Source organism: Lynx rufus, unplaced genomic scaffold (genome assembly GCF_022079265.1).
Source record: "Lynx rufus isolate CCGP_SWC_20201006 ecotype Redwood Valley unplaced genomic scaffold, mLynRuf1.p SCAF_2, whole genome shotgun sequence".
Classification (NCBI taxonomy): domain Eukaryota; kingdom Metazoa; phylum Chordata; class Mammalia; order Carnivora; family Felidae; genus Lynx; species Lynx rufus.
In genome coordinates this window covers 59,244,676-59,268,224 of record NW_025814834.1, presented here as the reverse complement: position 1 = coordinate 59,268,224, position 23,549 = coordinate 59,244,676, and the positions used below count along the sequence as shown (strand labels likewise).

At 36.2% G+C, this 23,549-nt stretch overlaps 1 protein-coding gene across 1 annotated transcript in view; it reads right to left on the bottom strand.

The window, feature by feature from the left end:
* The window catches only part of OLA1 (Obg like ATPase 1), a 174,639-nt gene that overhangs the window by 139,094 nt on the left and 11,996 nt on the right, over window positions 1-23,549 (bottom strand). The window contains exons 3-4 of the mRNA XM_047084860.1: window positions 19,987-20,130; window positions 16,188-16,315 (exon numbers count right to left, since the gene is read on the bottom strand). Coding sequence (XP_046940816.1) covers window positions 16,188-16,315; window positions 19,987-20,130 — 272 coding nt within the window. The remainder of the gene's footprint in view (window positions 1-16,187; window positions 16,316-19,986; window positions 20,131-23,549) is intronic.

Genomic DNA, 23,549 nt, shown 5'->3' with positions numbered 1-23,549 from the left:
AAAAAAGCTAAGGATTGAGTGAAATCAATAGGCAAGTCATGTTCAAAGCTTTAAACACCTAACAATAGGAAGTTATATTGCTTCTAAAAATTGGTAAAAACAAATCACATTGACTCACCAAACTATAGTGAAAAAATTAATCATTTTTCTAAATAAAACACCTGTTATCAGAAGTCACTGCATGTGTGAATTTAAAAAGAATTTGTTTATCATAAGATGGTTGCTGTTTTCCCTATTCTGTATTGAATCTTTGGCAAACAGTCTTATTTGAGGAGAATTCTGTTTATAGGAGATATAAGAAAAGCCTATCATTTAGTTCCATCCTTCTTCATAAAGTCTCTCAAATTTGCTTTTCTATTCAACTGACAGTTTTCTGAAATTTAGCGCCCATTATTTCCTCCATGAAATACTACAAAAACCTTCTGGTTGTTCTTTTTGCCCCAAACTTCTTCCCTCTCAAATCCATTCACAGTGTGTTGATATGCAGTTGCTAAAGCATCAACTCTGTTTACTAAGTGATACAATCCTGCACATCAGCCCTAAAGTGAGTAAAATCCAAATTTCTGACTTAACAAATTACAAATGATCAATGCCAATATATAATAGGGCTGAATCTCACAGGCATTATGCTGAAAGAAGGAAAGCACAAAAGAATACAGAATATATGATTATATGAAGTTCAAGAATATGCAAGCATAATCAATGATGATTAAAGTCAAAAAAAGGATTACACTGAGTGGGGAACTATCTGAGAAGGGTGAGAGAAATGTTCTATACCTTGATCTACATGATTCTTACAAGTGTATACATGTGTACAAATGCATCCATATCTCAAAAAAAAGAAAAAGAAACTAGAAGAAAACAGTTGTGAATATTTACCTGATCATGAGAAAGATTAAGAACTTTCTAAGCATAAAAGTATAAAGAAATCAAAGGAAAAGATTGACAAAAACATTTTCAACACAAATGACATAAATATATAATTAATATATTTCACGTACCCGTACTGCATAAACAACTCTAGAACAAAGGTCAGCAAGTTAAAGCTTATGTCCTATTTTTGTTTGACCCCAGAGCTAAGAATAATTTTTATATTTTTAAAGTGCTGCAAACAGAGAGAGAGACAGAGAGACAGAGAGAGAGAGAGAGAGAGAAACATGCAACAGAGTAAAATATCTATTTGGGCCACTAAAGAAAAAATTTCCCAATCCTTGCTCTAATAAATAACACAAGAAACTAATAAATACCATTATACATGAAAGCAAAACAGAGGAATCCAAATGTGGGTAGGAATAAGATTTCTCCATGTAAACCCAATGTTGTAACAATTTTCTTTTTGAACCATTTAAATAGTTTATCTATTCCAATCTGAGACCTATCTAAAATTATTCAAAAAATAAGAATTTTAAAACATCAATATCCCATGGGATTGAGGGGGAGAATTGGGGTATATCTGATAGAATTCTAAACATATATGCCCTTTGGCCTAGTAAATCCACTTCCAGGAATCTCTCTTAGAGAAGTACCCAGATATGTACCAAAGAGAAGCCTGCACAGTAACGTCCATTAGCAACATTCTCTGCAATTAAAAAAAATCAGAACTAACAAATGCCCATACATTATGCTAAGTGAAACGTAAGTCATGCAAAGAAAGAAAAATACTGTATAATCTTGCTTACATGTGGAATCTAAAAATGCTGAACTCATAGAAACAGAGTAGACTAGTGTCTGCAAGAGACTGAGGTGGGGGAAATGGGGAGAGGCTGGTCAAGGGTACAAGCTTTCAGTTATGAGTAAGGTCTACAGATTTAATGTACAGCACGGTAACTACAGTTAACAACACTATACTATGGAAGTTGCTAAAAGAGTAGATCTTAAATGTTCTCACCACACCAAAAAGTTAATTAGATGAGGTGATGGATGTGTTAACTAACCTTACTATGGTAATCATTTCACAGTATTGAAGTGTATCAAATCATACTCTACACCTTAAACTTACACAATGTCGTATGTCAATTATATCTCAATGAAGCTGGGGAAATAAATAAATGCCCACAAATAGGAACTACTTCAGTAAACTCTGGTACTTCCATACTATGGATAATGACACAGCAGTTAGAAAACAATGAAGCATGAAATAAGCCAGTCACAAAAAGACAAATATTATATGATTCTACTTTATATGAGGTACCTAGAGTAGTCAAATTCAGAGAAAAGTAGAAAGGCAGCTGCCAGGGACTGAGGGAGGAAGGAACTAGAAGTTATCGTTTAATGGGTATGGAGTTTCAGTTTGGGATGATGGAAAAAGTTGTGGAAATCGATGGTGATAATGGTTGCACAATATGTCAATGTTCTTTCTATATGCCACTGACCTGAACATTTAAAGACAGTTATAATGGTAAATTTTACTTTATATATGTTACCTTAATAAAAAAAATTTTTTTAATTAAAAACGTATGTTGAGGGGCGCCTGGGTGGCTCAGGCAGTTAAGTGTCCTACTTTGGCTCAGGTCATGATCTCACAGTTCGTGAGTTCAAGCCCCGCATTGGGCTCTGTGCTGACAGCAGGGAGCCTGGAGCCTGCTTCAGATTCTGCGTCTCCCTCTCTCACTCTGCATCTCCCACATTCATGCTCTGTCTCTCAAGAATGAATAAACCTTAAAAATTTTTTTTCTTTTAAATGTTGAAATTAAAAACCTATACTCATCAAAAAGGCTACACCAATGTAACAACATGAAAAATAAGTCTATGTGCAGGGCACCTGGGTGGCTCAGTAGGTTGGGTGTCTGACTGCAGCTCAGGTCATGATCTCGTGGTTGGTGGGTTCGAGCCCTGCGCAGGGCTCTGAGCTGACAGCTCAGAGCCTGGAACCTGGAACCTGCTTCAGATTCTGTGTCTCCCTCTCTCTCTATGCCCCTCCTCCACTCACGTTCTGTCTCTTTCTCTCAAAACTAAACATAAAAATTTTTTTAAAATAATGGGGCGCCTGGGTGGCGCAGTCGGTTAAGCGTCCGACTTCAGCCAGGTCACGATCTCGCGGTCCGTGAGTTCGAGCCCCGCGTCGGGCTCTGGGCTGATGGCTCAGAGCCTGGAGCCTGTTTCCGATTCTGTGTCTCCCTCTCTCTCTGCCCCTCCCCCGTTCATGCTCTGTCTCTCTCTGTCCCAAAAATAAATAAAAACGTTGGAAAAAAAAAATTTTTTAAATAAGACTATGCGCAATGACATAGAATGATCTCTTAAACTTCAAATAATTTAACTGTAGTATTACAACCCACATTTTACATGAGAAAAATGAAGTTCGAAGACTTAGTATTACTTTTTCACAATCATATAGAGCCATAAATCACATTCAGTTTTGTGATTCCAAAACCCACACTCTTTCCACTTTAAGCACTGGACTAAAATGCAAAATAATAAAATAGTTGCATTATGCTAACATGATTCTGATTTTTTTCCCTTTCATTTTTATCTTTACTATTATTTAACCAGTAACTAATTTTTAAGGTACCGTTTCGAAAAGCACACCCTAAACATCAAACAGTTGCATTTCTGATCCAAAGTAAATGAAGACTTAGGTTTTGTTCCAAATTTTAAAGAGCTCCTTCAGGGGCACCTGGCTAGCTCAGTTGGTAGAGCATGCAACTCTTGACCTTAGGATCCTGAGTTCAAGTGCCATGTTCAGCATAGAGCTTTCTTTTAATTAATTTTTTTAAATAAAAAAATTAAAAATCTCCTTCAGCTTATATACATAAACAGCCTATTAAGGAAATATGGTAATGAGTTTCAAAAAAATTAAAAAAATAGTGTTTAGCTTTTTACAATAGATGTTCACAACAAAATCTCCCATAGAAGTGGTATATACGAAGTATAAAGGATATCTATTTTATTTTCAAAAGTTGTTAATCCATTAAAGAACTTTTAGAACGTTAATTTCTAGTGTTTTTTTCAGACACCAGAAACTGTTATTTCTTTCTCAATGGTAAGGTCAGTAAAAAAAAAAAAAAAAAGTTAAAAAGAATATATTCACAGAGAATTCATAAAGAATTCCTGATCTACAGTTAGTATCACATAATTAGCAATGGGCATAACCATAGCTATTCAAAGTTGTTTACCCAAAATGTGTGACAATTATGCCAAAAATATGGAGAAATTTTTTCACTTTTTTTTTTAACGTTTATTTATTTTTGAGACAGAGAGAGACAAAGCACGAACGGGGGAGGGGCAGAGAGAGAGGGAGACACAGAATCGGAAGCAGGCTCCAGGCTCTGAGCCATCAGCCCAGAGCCTGATGCGGGGCTCGAACTCACAGACCGCGAGATCGTGACCTGAGCTGAAGTCGGACGCCCAACTGACTGAGCCACCCAGGTGCCCCAATTTTTTCACTTTTAAAACATCATACAAACCAGGGGTGCCTGGGTGGCTCAACAGGTTAAGCATCTGACTTCGGCTCAGGTCATGATTTCCCAGTTGGTGGGTTCGAACCTCGTATTGGGCTCTGTGCTGACAGCTCAGAGCCTGGAGCCTGCTTCGGCTTCTGTGTTTCCCTCTCTCTCTCTGCCCCTCCCCTGCTCACACTCCGACTCTCTCTCTCTCAAAAATAAGTAAACATTAAAAAAAATTAAAAAATAAAAAATCATACAAACCATTAGAATATGTTCTGTGTGGCTCAAAAATCCCAAAAGCAGTTAGCTAAAAGAATAATACAGCTTGTCAACTATACCTCAATAACAAAGAAAGAAACAAAGAAGGAAAGAAGGAATGGAGGGAGGGAGAGAGGAAAGAAGGAAGGTAGGTAGGTGGACAGGTAACTAGGAGATAGATACAGCTGGCACAAGAAAAAATTTCTGCATAATTTCAAACCTTCAAGATACTTTCGGGGTGTGGGGGACAATTAAGTAGGGGAATGATTATTTAGAACATCACCAACATTCAAATAGTTTGACATTGAGACCACAGAAAACAATTTATATTTCAGATAAATAACCATCCAACTGCTTATAGATTTTTAAGCACTGCCAGCTGCATCATTTCAGGCAGACCTGAATTCAAATCATAGCTCTGGTGGTTCATCAGTTTTGTTAATTATGGCCTAATTTCCTAGTCTCTTAAAGCCTCCTCGGTTTTCTCATCTTTAAAACAGACATACTACCTCCCCTACAGGATTGCTATGAACAGAGCACATTAAGTCACATTAAGTCACACCGTCAAATGTTACATGTAAGTTCCATGCAACCTCCAAAATGAAGTTACCATCTAAAAGACTAATGAAGGCTGCTACAGACACTGCCAGGACCTCAGTTACTGATCACTTGTCTATTTACTCACTTCATAAATAAAAAAATGAAAATACCAGAAAAAAGAACGTGTGAGAGTAAATTCGAATGCATTCTCTTTCTGACATATGTTTTGTCATCTTTGTTACTAAAAGCCTAAGCCACATAATGTTTTTCTCTAAATAAAGTCATCCTTTCCCTTTAGGAATTTACAAAGAATTTTCCATGGTCTTTTTATTACGTAATTTGGGTATTATTTAAAACTGCTTGACCTAGAACTGATAAACATCAAGGCAACTTCTCTGGAATTTAGACAAATGTTTTTCAAAGTGGGTCCATAGACAAAAAGTGTCTACACTTGATCTTAGCCAAAAGGCCGAGAAGTGATGCATAGACAAAAAGTTTCAAGAGCTCACAGACTAATAAAAATTTTTGTGATTTGAAAAAAAAGACTTCTTTATTTGCATTGATAATTATCAGCAAAGATTAACAGACTAAACCAACACAGAGCAAGGACTTTGTAACCAGAAGTAAGTTTAAAATCTGATTCTACCTACTGCTAGCATTACTAACAATGTAATCTTGGGCAAGTATTGTAACTCCTCTACTCTTTGGATTCCTCATTTACAAAATGAGGATAATAACAGGACCTTTCTTACAGAGCTGTTAACAAGAGTAAACGAGTTAGTGTTTATACAGGGTTTATGATACTGCACCTTTGTTAAAATAAACATGGCTAGACTGTAGTTTTAGTTAGCACTTCTCAAATTGTGATCCACAACAAAATCTCAGAGATAATGCTCTTTTTTCCCCCTAATTTCAATTATAACCCTTTATCCTTTCATGGAAGTACATTAAATATAAAATACATAAAAACATATGAGGTAAGGTCTCTGTGTTGAAAGATAATTAGCCTCTGAAATGTATTTCTCATCTAAAGTTTATCTTCTGTGATGTCATAAATAGCTACTTATAAAAATAACTGAATTACACTAAAAAGACTGCAAGTATTTTTGCAGGGAAGCCAAAACAGATTAATTCCAACTGAAATACAATTTTTGTGGCATTCTTTGTGTCAGTATTGAATGTTCATTCAAGCAACACAAGAATAGAGAATAAAAAAAAAGAAAGAAATCCTTCGAAGTCAACTATTTGTTTTGTTTAATAGCTTGAAGAGATAGGCCATAAAAGAGGCATGAAACCTTAGAAACATGTATGAACATTTTTTTGAGTTACGCTTAACTCAACATATGTCTAACATTCTAGAAATTCCAGCACAGTAAACAGCACCTTATTTTCAGGCATAAAATGAGTGTTGGGTATTTTGGAAGCACAACTTTGCTACCTGAAATTATGAACTTCAAGCTCTTCCCAACTCCACTTCCATGTAAACCTGTATCAAGAGAGGACTGACAGGAGCACAGGAGCAGCCTACCAAACCGTGCTCCCCTTCCCCCACATACAACCCATCATTCTCACTCACAGGGCTGCTAAAACTAGACCTGGTGTACATGTTTCTTCCTACCTGCAACAAAACATTCAAAATGAATATTATGTCTTAGATGTGTATATTCAACTACCTTGGCAGGGAAGAAGTAACTGAAAAGACAATAAGGCTTTCATAAAGTAGACTTGTTAACATTTGCCTAAATTAGTCAACAAATTTTTGCAATAGCTATTCTCTCTTAAAGTTTACTTTAAAGTCCTCTAGGGGCGGGTGGCTCAGTCAGTTAAGCGTCTGACTCTTGGTTTCAGCTCAGGTCATGATCTCATGGTTTGTGGAGTTTGAGCCCTGCATCAGACTCTGCACCTATAGTGCAGAGCCTGCTTGGGATTCTCTCCCTCCCCCTCTTTCTCTGCCCCTACTCCACTTGTTCTCTCTCAAAATAAATAAATAAACTGAAAAAAAAAAAACCCTAAAAATAAAAATAAATAAACAGAATCCTCTAAATGATTCATCTCACTTGTTAAAAAGTCACTTATTAAAAAAAATCACTTAATGTGTCATCCAAATGTATTATGTTTTGGTTCCCTCAAGCTGGTAATTTATGTATTAAATTTATAAAAACCTTATTCTTATCTCACATTTAACCCTTCCCCCCTCCATCTCATGTTTTCAGGGAAAATTAACTCTTCAAGTTAACTTTAATCTTATTAAAAACTCTATTTAAAAAGGTTTTGCTTTAGTCAGCATGTATTAATAACACTTTTCAAGTTAAGAGCTTTCTTTTACATTATGAAAGTACTATATCATAAACTTAACCCAAGCAGAATTTATATTCCATTTAACAAACAAAAGTACATGTATTTTCCCCTATCAATAGAGCTGACAGAAGATTTTATATTCCACTATTTTTAACTCTTAATAGAAGTTTTTAAAGACCCCCTATCTTGTTTGCTGAATACAGGTAAAGCAAATTGAGAAAGGTACATTTTAGGTGCTAGAGAGAGACAAGAAATCTACTGGCAGTGAATCCATCAAAACCCTTTACTGACTTTCTACTTAATAGAATCATCAGACCCTATGTATTTTGTTCAGCAACACAAATGACTGGAAACAAAATATTCTACCTGAATAGGTACTTACAAAAGCATGCACACATTACAATGTAACCTGAGTCCCCCAATGCTACTCCATGGAGCTCTGGCACAGGCTTCAAGAGTAAAAGCTACCTTTACAATGGATTATTATTCAGCCATAAAGAAGAACAAAATCTTGCCTTTTGCAACAACACAGAGCTAAAGAGCATAATACTAAGTGAAATAAGTCAGTGAGAGAAAAAGAAATACCATATGATTTCACTCAGATGTGGAATTTAAGAAACAAATGAACAAAGGAAAGCAAAAGAGAAAAAGCAAGAAACAGACTCTTAACGATAAAGAACTGATGGTTACCAGAGGAAAGGTGGGGGGATGGGTGAAATAAGTAAAGGAGATTAAGGACGACACTTGTGATGAGCACTGGGTGATGTATGGAATTGCTGAATCACTGTATTGTACATCTGAAACTAATATAACACTGTATGAAAACATCCCGGAATTAAGATAAGAATTTACACACACACACACACACACACACACACACACACACACACACACACACAAGCTACCTTTAGTCCTCAGAAAATGAGGTACCTTTTCCATACACTGTCAAAGTTTTCACTAAAACATCTATTTCTTCCAGACATTTGACAACATAGAGTTACAGTTAATGATATGGGTCATGACAGAAAGAGTGGGAGAGGAAGGACTGATGCCATACAAAGCTGGTTTAATCACGGGGACTGACACCTTTCAGTTATGTGACTTGAGCAAATCATTTTACCTATCTAAGCTTTGGTTTTCTCATTTGAAAATGAGGATGACAATAAGGAATACACATCTCACTGGGTTGCTTGATGATCAAGACTTCACAATTTAAAAAGCACTAAAGAAACAAAATGCTATAAAGATAGTCATTATTATTATAAGCTGGACCTAGTTGTTTGGTCAGATAGGTCTTTTGATAGGTCTAGGGTGTTTATATCAACCTACAGTCCTGCTTCTCAAGTTGGGGACTGCATACTGCTGGAAGTACAGAGGAAAGTAAACCATGAGATGCCAAAACTTTTCCTGAAGTCAAGTGTCTGGGGCTGCACTGTGTACCAAAGGCCCCCAAGTTCTTCACCCTTTGCTGTGAGAGCTCTTTGGTAGAAAAGTCTGACAAATACAGTATTCTTACCATTTTCATAACATTCTGTATTTCCAGGCACTTTTATGTTTTAGAGATAGGCAGTTCTACCTGTTAGTTCAAGACTTAAATTTTAAAATTTTAACAATTTTGTTACGAATTTTTAAAAAGCAAGCTTTGAAAGAAAAAAGAGTAGTATTTCCCAAAACACCAAGAGTGAAAGAAACACTGTGTTGTTTAAAAACACTTAAAAGATCCATAAAAGAATAGAAGAATGAGATCAAAGAAAACTGAAAAAGTAAAGAACAAAAAACACTGAAAACCAACCCCCTCTGGAATAACTTCAGCCCCTCCTAGGTTCCAGAAACATGTCTGATGGATGGGCCCAGAGGATATGCTAATAACACCATTAGTTTGCATCCTTAAACATCTTTCCAAAATGAAAACACTGCACATTCCTATTCTTTCACTGATATAACATTCTCAGAAAGACAAAACTCAAGTGATGAAGAACAGATCAACAGCTATCATGTTTCATGGTGACAAGAGTGTGACTATAAAGGGATAGCCTAAGAGGATTTTTGAGGTGAAGTGTTCTGCACCCTGTGTGCCAGTGATTACACAAACCTATACATATGCTGAAATTCAAAGACCTGTATGCCAAAATAAGTCAATTTTACGATATGGTAATTTAAAAACTAAAATACACACAACTCCTGAACTCTACAAACGAAATTTTTTTAAAAGGTTTTGCCCAGGGGCACCTGGGTGGCTCAGTCGGTTAAGCATCCAACTCTTGATTTCAGCTGAGGTTATGATCTTCCGGTTTGTGAGTTTGAGCCCCACGTCAGGCTCTGCACTGTCAGTGCAGAGCATGCTTGGGATTCTCTCTCTCCCTGTCTCTCTGACCCTGCCCTGCTGGTTCTCTCTCTCTCAAAATAAATAAATAAACTTAAAAAAAGAAGTGTTGCCCAACAAACTTACTAACAAAGTTGCCAATAAGTAATATTTTGGAATTTTTAAGGAATTCTCTAGTTGAAAAGAATCTGTACTTATCATATTGATGTATGAAAGAGACAGATAATTTCACTTTAATTGCACCAAAATCCAAGTTTCTTCTCCACAAATCCCCAGACTCACAAAATGTCAGGTTGAATTCTGATTTGTAAATCAATACAAATAGTGTACCAATCTGCTAATTATTATCTAGAAATATGACATCTCCAATGCTTATACTGATACAATCAGGTAAAAGAGTCTAATCAAAACTCCCCTAGAAGGAAAAGTGACATAAAAGATTGTGTGTGTGTGTGTTTTTTTTAATTTCCACATCCTTTTCCTTTTTTTTCTTTTTATCTTACTTTTATGAAGTAAAAAATTAACATTTAGTGAACTGTGCATAAAGTGTAAAATTTGATATACTGTATGTATATACCTGTGATACCATCACCACAAGATTATGAACATATCCATCACCCCAAAAGTTTCTTCATGCCCCTTAGTAATCCCTCCCCCTTACCCCACCCCATCCCCTTGACCCCAGGCAACCACTGATTTGCCTTCTGATACATTAGTTTGTATTTTCTAAAATCTTATGTAAATGGAATCATATAGTTTATGCTCTTTTTTTGGACTGGCTTCTACTTAGCATAATTATTTTGAGATAAATCCATGTTACTATGTGCAGAAAAAAAAATTATTATATCTACCTCCTATATAAAATTAGTCTACGTTTGCTACAAACTGGCTTAACACACTAAAGGAGTATCTTCAATAACCTACCTAAGAAGTTTCACATAATGAACACATTATTAGATCATTCTTCAATTAATGTTCTTTTGCAAAAGTTTTCTAAGCATTTATTTTTTTTTTAATTTTTTTTTTCAACGTTTATTTATTTTTGGGACAGAGAGAGACAGAGCATGAACGGGGGAGGGGCAGAGAGAGAGGGAGACACAGAATCTGAAACAGGCTCCAGGCTCTGAGCCATCAGCCCAGAGCCTGACGCGGGGCTCGAACTCACGGACCGCGAGATCGTGACCTGGCTGAAGTCGGACGCTTAACCGACTGCGCCACCCAGGCGCCCCTTAAGCATTTAAAATAGAGCAAGAAAAAAAAGTCACCCTGCAATAAAACTGATTGTTTTCAAATTAATTTTAATAAGAAAAGACTCATTGGTACTATTAAAAATACTTCCCACAAAACTTTGTTTATAACATTCACCAGAATAAAAGATTAGCTTTAATAGTTCCCATTATACAAAGTCTGGCAATTTTTTTATTTTTATGTGTCCCATTAAGACTCACTCTCACTGGGTGCCTGGGTGGCTCAGTCGATTAAGTGTCCAACTTTGGCTCAGGTCAAGATCTCATGGCTCATGAGTTCAAGCCCCGCATCAGGCTCTGTGCTGACAGCTCAGATGGAAACTCTGTCTCCATCTCTCTCTGACCCTCCCTTTCTCATGCTTTCAAAAATAAATAAACAGTAAAAAAAAAAAAAAAAAAAAGACTTTCACTTCAGCAACCCTTGTTGCTGAAACATTAAATTCATATTTATGTAGCTGAATCCATAGCTATGAGTTAGTATTCAGTCACTTTAAAAACACACTTTAAAAGGTAAGTCTATCTCCATATCTGCGTACATGTGAACAAGATAATCTTTCATTATTTCTAGTATCTCTCATTACCTTATTAGAATACTTTACAAACAAGAAACCCCCTGAAAATAAAATTTTAAAGACAACTCTAATGATTAATGGAGAAGGGATCCGAAATACCTACACATTAGGCAACAAACCTCACAAGGAGAAAACACTATTTAAGAGGTAAGCAAATTTAGTAATGTGTATAGATCCTTTTACAAAAGAAGTATTCTATGTTTTTCATGCCCAGACATCTATGGAAATCATTATGAGTATCTTGAAAATAATCTTTTTATGACAGAATGAAATTTCAAATTCTTGGTGCCTAACTCCATTTTGATTTCTTAAAACATTAAAAATATAACTCAACTGAGTAACTGCAAAGTAAGCCCCTGGAACAATTTAATCTGCATTCCTACCCCAACTCTCTATTTAAAACTATTCAGGGGCGCCTGGGTGGTTCAGTCCGTTAAGTGTCCGACTTCGACTCCGGTCATGATCTCACAGATCCTGGGTTGGAACCTGCATTGGGCTCAGTGCTGACAGCTCAGGGTCTGGAGCCTGCTCCAGATTCTGTGTCTCCCTCTCTCTGTGCCCCTCACCCACTCACATTCTGTCTCTCTCTCTGTCTCAAAAATAAACATTTAAAAAAAAAAAAACTTCATATTCAAGCCATTAAACCTTAATATGGTGGACATGGTGATCCCCAATTACCTCCCTGGCTCTCTTCCATCCCTCCTATTCCTCACCATTCATCTTACCTACACTGACAGTTCTTTCAAGGCAACAGGGCCTTTAAACAAGCCATTTACTCTAAATAATCAGTCTCTCCTTCTCCTCCTCCTTCCCCTAATATGTTTGTTCCCACTCAGTCTTTACCTGTCAGCATAACCATCACTTCCTCAAGGCAACACTACACACTCACATGCACACTACTGTCTCTCCTCTTTGTGCACAGAGAATAGCATCTAGTGTTTATATGACCATTTGTTCAATGTCTGTCTCCTCCATGTATTGTAAGCTCTCTGAGGGTAAGAGTCTTACCTGTTCTTACCCACTATCACATCCTTCAGCATCTAGCACACTTGAAAGAGGTGTTCCATAAATAATGTGTCAAATGAGGGGCACGTGGGTGGCTCAGTTGGTTAAGCATCTGACTCTTGATCTCAGCTCAATGATGATCTCAGGGTTCGTGAGTTCCAGCCTCACATCAGGCTCTGCACTAATAGTGCAGAACCTGCTTGGAATTCTCTCTCTCCTTATCTCTGTCCCTCCCCAGCTTGTGCTTGCTCTCTCTCTCTCTCTCTCTCTCAAAATAAAATAAACAACATAAAAAAATTTTAATATGTCAAATTAATAAGATAGAGTGAGCTAATGATTTAAAGCCAAAGAAAACCTGTCAAAGTATTTATATTTAAAACAAGAATACATTTTTGAGGCAATGTAGGTATTTACAAATGCCTAATAACCAAGGGAAGTAAACAAGGTGAGAGAAAGTTTAATTTTTAAAAATTAAATTAATGGAGAGAAGCATAGCATTAATAAATTAATAAATAAACCAAAATTTCCCACTCATAATTTTTTCTCTCTCCTAACTTTCACATGTTCTAATGGAAAGCTTAAAAGTGCCCTAGACACTAATAGATATCATCACGATGCTGTCCCTTTCCTTAGTAGTTTTTTTTAAAACCATCTCCACACCCAGTGTGGGACTCAAACTCATGACCCTGAGATCAAAAGTCACATGCCCTGCCAACGGAGCCAGCCAGATGCCCCATCCCCTTCCCTGGTAGCTTTAATTCAACTATCTAAAACAAAAACAGAAAAACTAAAAAATATAAACACAGAAAACTGATTTTTTTCACCAAAATAAGAAATGATGAACTTAAGAATTCAAACAAGTTTCAAACATGGTAATAAGCAAATAAGTAAGCAATTCCCCAGTGAGGTAAAAAAAAAAAAAAAGTACAAATCCAACAATGTGATTACACATTTATTAATATAATGATTCAGTGTTTATTTCCACTACCAGACTAGAAGCTTCATAAAACCAGAGAATGTTAGATTCTGCCACCCACTATCTATTTCCAGCACCCAGAACACAAAGCATTTACTATTTAATAAATAAACAAGTCAACTGCATTTCTGGTGACTTTAAGATATTTGAAGAAAATAATCTTTAAATAATGAGTAATATGAAAGATAAAATCTTTTTTCACACTCATTCCATAATCTGATTGTTAAAGACAAAAATATATTATAATTTAGAATTAAAGAATTCCCAATTTTCACAGCTTCGAGGTAATCACTGTATCTATTTAATCTCTACAAGTCTTTTTTACTGATTGTAATTCCATGAAGATGTTTTGAAATTTCTGGTTATACAACTATCATCCTAGGTTCTATGCACTATACAATAATATATACCGTATATCATCAATTTTAAGATGCATATTTTTACAAGTTAATACCTCTGAAATCAAATTACTATAAGAAACCAGGGTATCTAGTTTAAACAGACTTTTTTTTTCTTTATAATAGTTTTAGCCTGAATGAAATGCAATAAAGTATATATGCTCCTAACCAAATTCATTTTCCCTAAGGGTTAGAAAAACAGATGAATGTTATACAACAGATAACAAACCAAAGACTTGATTACGTTTACTGATGGTTTTAGGCCATTATCAGGATCTTACCATCACCCTGAACTGCTCCACTTCAGAAAATTTTAAGTCAAATATCCCTTTCCTTTTTTTTAATGTTTATTTATTTTTAAGAGAGAGACGCAGAGCATGGGTGGGGGAAGGGCAGAGAGAGAGAGAGGCATAGAATCCAAAGTAGGCTCCAGGCTGTCAGCAGAGCCCAACATGAGGCTCGAACTCACAAACTGCAAGATCATGAGCTGAGCTGAAGTCAAATACTTAACCGACTGAGCCACCCAGGTGCCCCCAAATATCCCTTTCTAAGCACACACCCCATTATACACAACATATCTGTTCTTGAACCTCCTCAGGTAATCAGATCCATGACCCTTCCATTTTTCAGTCCTCTCCTATGTTCCCTCCTACCTCATGTCAAGCTCTATTCCATCCATCAGTTCAATCCCTCTCACACCCAAAACTTCAGTTCTCTTACCCCCATCTTCCTGTCACACCTGCCCTATCAATCCTACTTTCTTAAAGATATCTTCTATCTGTATGTCCTAGGCTCAAAAATGCAAAGAAACTGTCCCAAACTGACCTCATCAACTCTCTCCCAAGACTTCTTGGTCCTTCTACATTTAACATTTCAGTGAATGGCATCAAGATTCATTCAACTGGCCCAGTCCAAAAACCCAGGAGTCACACTTGATTCCAAATCTCTTTGAAACTCTCACATCAGTCACCAGAACCAGTAAAAAGTCAAAGTGTTGGGAAAACAAAGGCTCTTACCAATGTAAGGCTTTAAGTAACACTACTCTATATTATTGAATTCCACCCTCCCACCCAAGCAACCCCAACCATAACCCTAGTCTTCACCTGCACCTCAAACCCTTCCAGAAGGTGTCTATATACCTCCACCCAATTAAATCAGTGCTTCTCAAACCATCTGAGGTGGACTTTTGTAAAATACAATAAAAATGAATTACTAGGCAAATGAATTTTTTAAAAAACCTACAAAAATACTAGACAATTAGTACTAATTAGTGTAAATACTAATATAATTTATTTTAGTATTTAGTATTACTATTTTATTATTTTATAAATTAGTATTAGTACTTTATAATACTAATTAGCATAAATGCTAATACAACTTATTAGATTCAAATGACAAATTTCTCAGTCAAATGGCTATCAAATTTTCTAAATGCTCATTTATAATTGCTATAGTTATCTAGTCTTGGACCAGAAACAAACTAAAAGCACTAAATCAGACCACAACTGGCCTGTACCTCTAACCTGAGTTTCCTTCATTTGCATGGATTTGTTCATTACAACACCAGACCATTATAATATCCTGCAGTGCAGTCTTGACCTGAACCTTAACCGAAGCCCAACCTAAACCTTTCTATCAGAGAATTACTATATTCTTGACTCACTTTTGTAGTCAAAAGAACATTAACACCTAGTTCTAACAGGTTGTTCCCTTTGCTGTATACCCCCCCCCCCATTAAGGAATAGCTGGTCTATAGTTTCTCCTTAACCCTGTCATCTCTAATAAATAACCTCTGAAATAATGGAATCCTCTCCGGTATCAATCCTGCCCTCTCAACACACAGAAAACCAAGAATGCAGAAAAGTTCCACAAGTTAAGAAAATGTCAAAATGCTTTATAATCAACAAAATTACTTCCACATAGAAACACTTCCCAGTGGATCTAATCCACAATAAGGGATGAAATTCAACTGAAGTATCAATACGGCATATACTTGCTTTGGAATACGCCTTCTTATATGGAAATGATAGTAAATAACACTAAAGTCACAATTAGCAGACCAATCCATGATTCATCTTGTGAAGCTAGGCAAATCTTCTATTAGTCAGTCATTTCTAATTTTATTTGAGCAATAATGGAAATATAACTATTAATGAAATGAATGAATTAAATAAACAACTGTACTTACGTGTTAGATGAAAGATTCCATCACAGGCACTGATATGAGATAAAAAGGCATTTCCCAGGCCTTGCCCATTGTGAGCTCCTTTCACAAGTCCAGCAATATCCACCACATTTAGAAAGGCAGGAATTTTGCTAAAAAACAAAAGATGGTTTTATTATAAAACAATACTAAGAAATTGTTTTTGTGAGATCAAGCCCCACGTCCAGCTCCACTCTGTCAGTGTGGAACCGAACCTGTTTGGGGCTCTCTCTCTCCCCCTCTGTCTCTCTCTGTCCCTCATCTGCTCACTTGCTCTCTATCTCAAAATAAACAAACTTTTAAAACAAAAAACAAAAAACTCAGGGTTCCTGGGTGGTTCAGTCAGTTAAGCATCCGACTTCAGCTAAGGTAATGATCTCACAGTTTGTGAGTTCGAGCTCTGCTATCAGTGCGGACAGAGCCGGCTTCAGATTCTCTCGCCCTCTCTCTCTCTCTGCCCCTCCCTCACTCGTGCACATTCATATGTGCACATGCTCTCTTTCTCTCTCAAAATTAAGTAAACATTAAAAAAAACCCTCATACCATTAATTTTACTATACTGTTCTGTTGGCCCATGTGTAAAGACACAAACGCAGTGGAGAACATTTAAAGAGTACACTGAAACAAGGGAAGGCAATCGCCACAGAATGAGCCAACATAACTTGTGACTGGCACTGGACTAACTGCTTTACATGAATCACTCAAAGTTCAAAACAACTCCATTAGGTAAGTGCTACTTATTAAACCTACTTTAAAGATGAGGAAATTGGGCCTGAGAGGAGTTAAGAAACCTATTTATATACAGGGGATCACTCAGCTAGTGGTAACAAAAATAGGATTCAAACACAGTATATCTGGATTTGCATTTAATCATCATGTAGGCTGGGGCGCCCCAGTCAGTTAAGCAACCAGCTCTTAATCTCGGCTACGGTCATCATTTCATTCATGGGATCAAGCCCTGTGTCAGGCTCTGTGCTGGCAACAGGGAGACTGCTTAAGATTCTCTTCTCCCTCTCTCTCTGCCCCTCTCCCCTCCTCAAAATAAAAAACTTAAAAAAAATCATCACATAGGTTATATAAATGAAAAATGTCCCAGTTATCAGCACAGTAATAACCTGGTGGTTAACAACAGCAACACAAATAGAGGTATATACGAAATAACTTTTGCTTTGCTCAAAATAAGGTACAAATAACACAAGTTAGAAACCAAGTTATGAAAGCCAGTCAGTCAGTCATGTAAATATGGAGATTAAGTTGACCCTTGAGCAAAACAGGGGTGAGGGGTGCCAACCCCCGTGCAAATATCCACATATAACTTTATTTTTTAATTTTTTTAATGTTTACTTGTTTTTGATAGAGAAAGACAGAGTGTGATCGGGGGAGGGGCAGACAGAGAGGGAGACACAGAATCTGAAGCAGGCTCCAGGCTCTGAACTGTCAGCACAGAGCCCAACACGGGGCTCGAACTCACAAACCATGAGAAAACCTGAGCCCAAGTCAGCAGCCTAACCGACTAAACCACCCAGGCACACACCCCCATTCAATCTTTTTATTTCCATTAAGGCATTTAATCAATGTTCACTGACAAAAGAAAAAGGAAATTTTGAGAAGTTAATCCCCTCATTGCCTAAAATTTCAACAAATTTGAAGTCTAAGAGCCTTATTGCTATTGTTTTTCTCTTCAGGTCTCTGAAGAATTTCAGCAATGTCACATGACCACACAGTCTAGCAGTGACAAGGGCCCACATCTAAAGAGTCAGAATGGGGAGAAAAGGCAGCACAATAGCAACCGGGGCCTGTACAAGGCATCTTGGCAGGAGAGCAATCTAGCAGTAGCCAGGGATCAAATCAGCAGCTCCAAATCAGTCAACAAGCCAGAGGGGTCAAAAGATTGGCTACATATAAAGGAATTGAACAAATAGGCACATCAATGGGACAACTGGAGAAATCTAAATGGAATCTATGAATCAGATGGTAATGCTGTATCAATGTTAATGCCCTGATTGGTGATTTACTGTGGGAATGTAAGAGAATGGTCTGTATTTAGTAAATACAAATGGAAGAATGGAAGTGCAATGTGGCATCATGTCTGCAACTCACTCTCAAAGGTTCAAAGAAACTTGGGAGAAGGGCACATAAGCATTCTATGAGTAATTTTGCCTCTTTTGTATAATTTGCAATCTTTTAAAAATAAAAAGGTTTTAAAGAGAAAACAGGGGCTCTTGGGTGGTTCAATTGGTTAAACATCCAACTCTTGGTTTCGGCTCAGGTCATACTTCACAGTTCATGAGTTCAAGCCCCATATTGGGCTCTCTCTCTCACTCCCCACCCCCCCCCACCCCCTCACACAGGCACAAGAGTTCTCTCTCTCTCAAAATAAATAAACAACCTAAAACACACACACACACATTTAAAAAGAAAACAGAAGTCACTTTGAGGAGCCAATTTCAGGAATGTAATTTGAACTATGCCCAATGACTGTGACATTGTAACCAACTGAGTAACACATGAATGAATACATGAGTGAATAAATGCAGACAAGAAAGCTCTTCCTTACAGATGAATGCCAATAAATGATAAACAAATGGATAGAATTATAAAATCATATGGCAATCATCATTATAATTCTTAATTCATAAAAAAAAATGGATACTCAAACAAATGGATGAAAGTAGAAAAACTAAATAAATGTGGTATATATTTTGTGATTAGTACTCATAAGAATTGCTTATAGACTAGATCTAGAGATGATGAAAGAGGTATCAAAGATAAATCTTGGACTTTGACTTAAGCAACTGGGAAAATAATAGTGCTATTTACTGAAATATGAAAGTCTTAAAGAACAAACTTGGCACAGGCAGGATGAAAATCAAGAGGTCCATTTTGGACATGTCAAGTCTGAGGCGCTTATTTAGTCATGCAGGTGCCAATATCAAGAAGGCAAATTCAGGAATAGAGACAGAAACTTAGGATTTATCACCACATCTAAAATAGTGAGAAACTAAAGGCAAACTAAATTGTTACAAAAACCTCAAATGATACAGAATATGAAAAAGTAAAAAGCACCTAAAAATTCCACTACCCAAAGATAACCATCAAACAGCTTCATATATTTTCCTATGAATATACATGCACACATATAATTTTACATGAATGGAATATTTTTTTTTTAATTTTTTTTTTTTTAGTGTTTGTTTATTTTTGAGACAGAGAGAGACAGAGCATGAACGGGGGAGGGTCAGAGAGAGAGGGAGACACAGAATCTGAAACAGGCTCCAGGCTCTGAGCTGTCAGCACAGAGCCCGACGCGGGGCTCGAACTCACGGACCGTGAGATCATGACCTGAGCCGAAGTCAGACACTTAACCGACTGAGCCACCCAGGCGCCCCACATGAATGGAATATTATACAGGCTGCTTACTCCCTCTACTTCATACTCCTCAGAAAAAAAGTAACTGCAATGTTAACTGCCAGATGTATCCTTCCTCACCTTTCTCTATGCCCTACATTATTTTTATAATCACCCATAATACAACCATAAATTCTGGAAAAAAAAAAACTTCTAAATGATTTTATTTATTTACTTACTTACTTACTTATTTATTTTAAAGTAAACTCTACACCACACTTGTGGCTCGAACTCACAACCCGGAGATGAGGAGATGCATGTTCCAGCAACCAAGCCAGCCAGGCGCCCCGTATATGATTTTAAATACATCATTTACACATATTTACTGCGTCTATATAGGGCCACCAAATAAATAATAGCATAAAGATTTTCTTACCTTGCTGGTTTGTGGTACTGGCAAAGAAAGTCAAACCTTTCATCTGGCACAGGTACTCTGCTCTCATTAGGATCAATAGTGCAGAATGGGAAGTTTTCTGCTGAAGCCTGACTATTGGTTAATACATTGAAGAAGGTGGATTTCCTAAAAGAAACAAAAACAATTTCAATCAATTCTTGGGCTAACACTGAGAAAAATTTATCTCATTCTCATTTCAGTGCTCAATAAGATCCATGATAATTATAAAACCAATCAGGAAAAGGAAGGTGGAGAATAAGAGAAATGAATGAAATTTGCTTATAAATGAGTTTTTTTTACTAACAGAAAAGAATGAAATCTACAACAGTAAAACTCATGATTTATAGATGATGTTCCTATCTCAGTCTATCTGAAACTTGAAAAGCATTTTCCCGAAGAATCTTTGTTATAAGTGATAGCTAGTTTCACATATTATAAAAACTATTTTATTCCTAAAGTATTTGGTAGTACCAGTATCACTTTGCCTGTATCTAATATAATCTTCTCTAGCATAAAGAGAGGTGTGCATCTAGCTAGGTCACTTCCCAAGCATTCTGAATTGGGAAACAGATGCTAATTGTCTAATAGGAAATGGGAAGCTGGAGCTCCTAATTGTTAGTCATAAAGATTACTGTCAAGTCTAGAGTTATGAATTGTGAATTATGAAAAACCAAAATGTGAATTTTTTCAAGGTACAACAAATCAAGAAAAAACCTATTCATAATAAATAAACTGTTGCTAATGCTCTAATTATCAGATTCTTATCAGGTAATACATGCTCAGAGAATGTCAACTCCTATTAATATCAACTACATTTCTAAAATATGATAATCATAGAGTCAAAAATCATAGAGTAAAATTGATCTAGTCTGTACTATTTTCCAATTCCATCACTAATATGGATAGCAGAGAATTCACTACAGTGCATTTTCTTGCTCCAGAAATTTCCAGGACTATAGCATTCAGATAAGGATTTAAAATGAAAATTACCATTACACATAATTTTTTTTTTTTAACTGGAGGAATTGAGGAAATAGTTACAGATTATGTCGTCACTGTCAAGCTGGTACTTTCCTTCAAAGGAGACCTGGAGGACCCGAAGAACATAACCAGTTTTCTGAGATATTTCAGAAATATCTATTTCTCCCAACAGGGAAAACTATAAAATGTGTGAACTAAATGGTGACATAAACTGATCCACTCCCTTTAGCTTATTCCTCTCCCCACAAAAAAATAAACTGGTTGCCAGAATCACCCATCAGTCCTATTTATCTAAAATTTAACTAGAACATTTTATTCCTGCAATGAAAATATTATAAAATAATGTTACAGTAGAAACACTTAAAGTAAAATGTAAATATATTAATTAATACAAACACTTACAGAACACTTGTGCCTTTTGTGGGGGGCACAATTGTATTTTTTTATATTATAGTCCTAAAATTTAAATTTAAAAATTGTAGTATTACAATTTAAAAATTGTAGTATTACCACAGTCATCGTAATTACAATATAAAAAGGCCAGAGGATTTATGGAGTTATTTTCAAATTTATGGCTATCATTAAGATAGTATTTGGGGACACCTGGATGTCTCAGTCAGTTAAGTGTCCAGCTTTGACTCAGGTCCCGATCTCACAGTTCATGAGTTCAATCCCCACATGTGATTCTCTCTCTCTCTCCCCTTCCCCTACTCGTGCATACTCACTCTCTCAAAATAAATAAACTTAAAAAACAAAAAGATAGTATTTTTGACTGCCCACCTTAACAAAAATGTTTTATACTTAGACAAAAAAATTATCCCTTAAAACATACAGAAAAACATAGCAAAAGAAAGTCCCATTATCTCTTAGGCTGAAAAAATTCTTATATACGGTCAAACTAAACTTGGAAGACAAATCCCCATTTACACAAAATGTCTCAACTCGGCCATCGATTTTAAATTTCATAAAAGGTCATTTGTACCTTCCAAGAGTTTTATAAATACAAAAAAGTAAAAATAAGGAACTAGAAAAAGGAAATTTTTCTAAGGATTATTACTAGAGGCTTCAGTGACAAGACATTTTGATCCATTCAAATCTATTAAAAGAAAGCCTTGTAAAAGCAAAGAATTTAAAAGCTTTGCCCTCATCTAGCATGTTAAAGCCCATAAGTCTTTTGTGAAATGAGGATTTTACACACACACACACACACACACACACACACACACACACACACACATTTAGATCCCTTAAGGTTATTATTAAAGCTTCAAAATAGAAGAAAGATTCAAAATTGTTAAGACTCTCTCTTATAAAAGAATGGGCTTACATAAATATTATTTCAGCAATGACAGCATTATAAAGAAAAAAAGAGTCTAGACTTTATGAGTGCCCCTCCATTTAGGACTTAAATATTTGTGAAATTACATATATTACTGTAATAAAGTAAATCTGACTGAAAAGTTGTTTTATCTAAAATCTTATGCAAAATTACAATATGTATTGGGAAGTCAGGATGCCAATGCAAATTCCCACAGCATTCTGAATTAACCATTTATAAAACACACGTCCAAAACATGGAAGAAAGTAGAATGTTCTTTCACTAAACTGTCAAAAAGTATCTATCTGATAGGTAACAGAAATAAACACAGCTGACAGAAATGGACACTAATACCTGTATACATGATTTAGTATAACCACATGTATTTTCTAACTCTATGAGGTGACAGGGTCTACAAGCAGTAACACCTCAGCAGCGAAAATCATACGCAGAGCCGGATCTTAGTTTCTAAATACCATTCTCCAATTACAGAACCAGGGCTTCCTGGAGACAAGGCTGGGACAGGAAAAATATAATAATAGCCTGAAACATCTTACAGTGTCAGAGAGGAAATGGTTAAAAAAGAAAACAAAAACAAAAACAAAGATGCGGGTATGTCAAAAGGACACAGGAGGCAACCTGAAAGAATTCCCAATGGTCAAAGCCAGAAAAATTTGAGTAACAAAATAAATACTGAGGACACTGGATTACAACCCAAAGAATAAAACGAATCTCAGTGAGTCCAAATAGAACTATGTAAACAATCAAATAAATAACTAAATATGGGGAAAAAGATAAATCTTCCTTACGGATTTCAAATAATAACATAAAAGGAATAGAGGAAGTAGAAAATCACCATTGGAACACCATACTAAAATAACTGGGGCAGGCAAAATCCATTGAGGAATAATAAAATTTAGTTAGGGAAACTGTAAAGAGAAACAGGATACTTGAATAGCCTCAAAATATCCTTCCCCTATCATATTAATAATACTGTGGGTGGTTTTAACAAATGTCCATAAATTTTTTGATACTCCTTCCTTCTGGAGGTGGAGCTTCATTCCCTTCTTCTTGAGTGTGGGTTGGACTTAGTGACTTGCTTCTACTTGATGGAGTATAGAAAGGAAAAAAGGATACTTCTACAGTGAAGAAATCTGGCAGATACCACCTTACCCAGTGATCAAGGTTAATATCACCAGTAATAAGTTGTGTCGATATCATATACCCCTCAATATGATGCCATGAG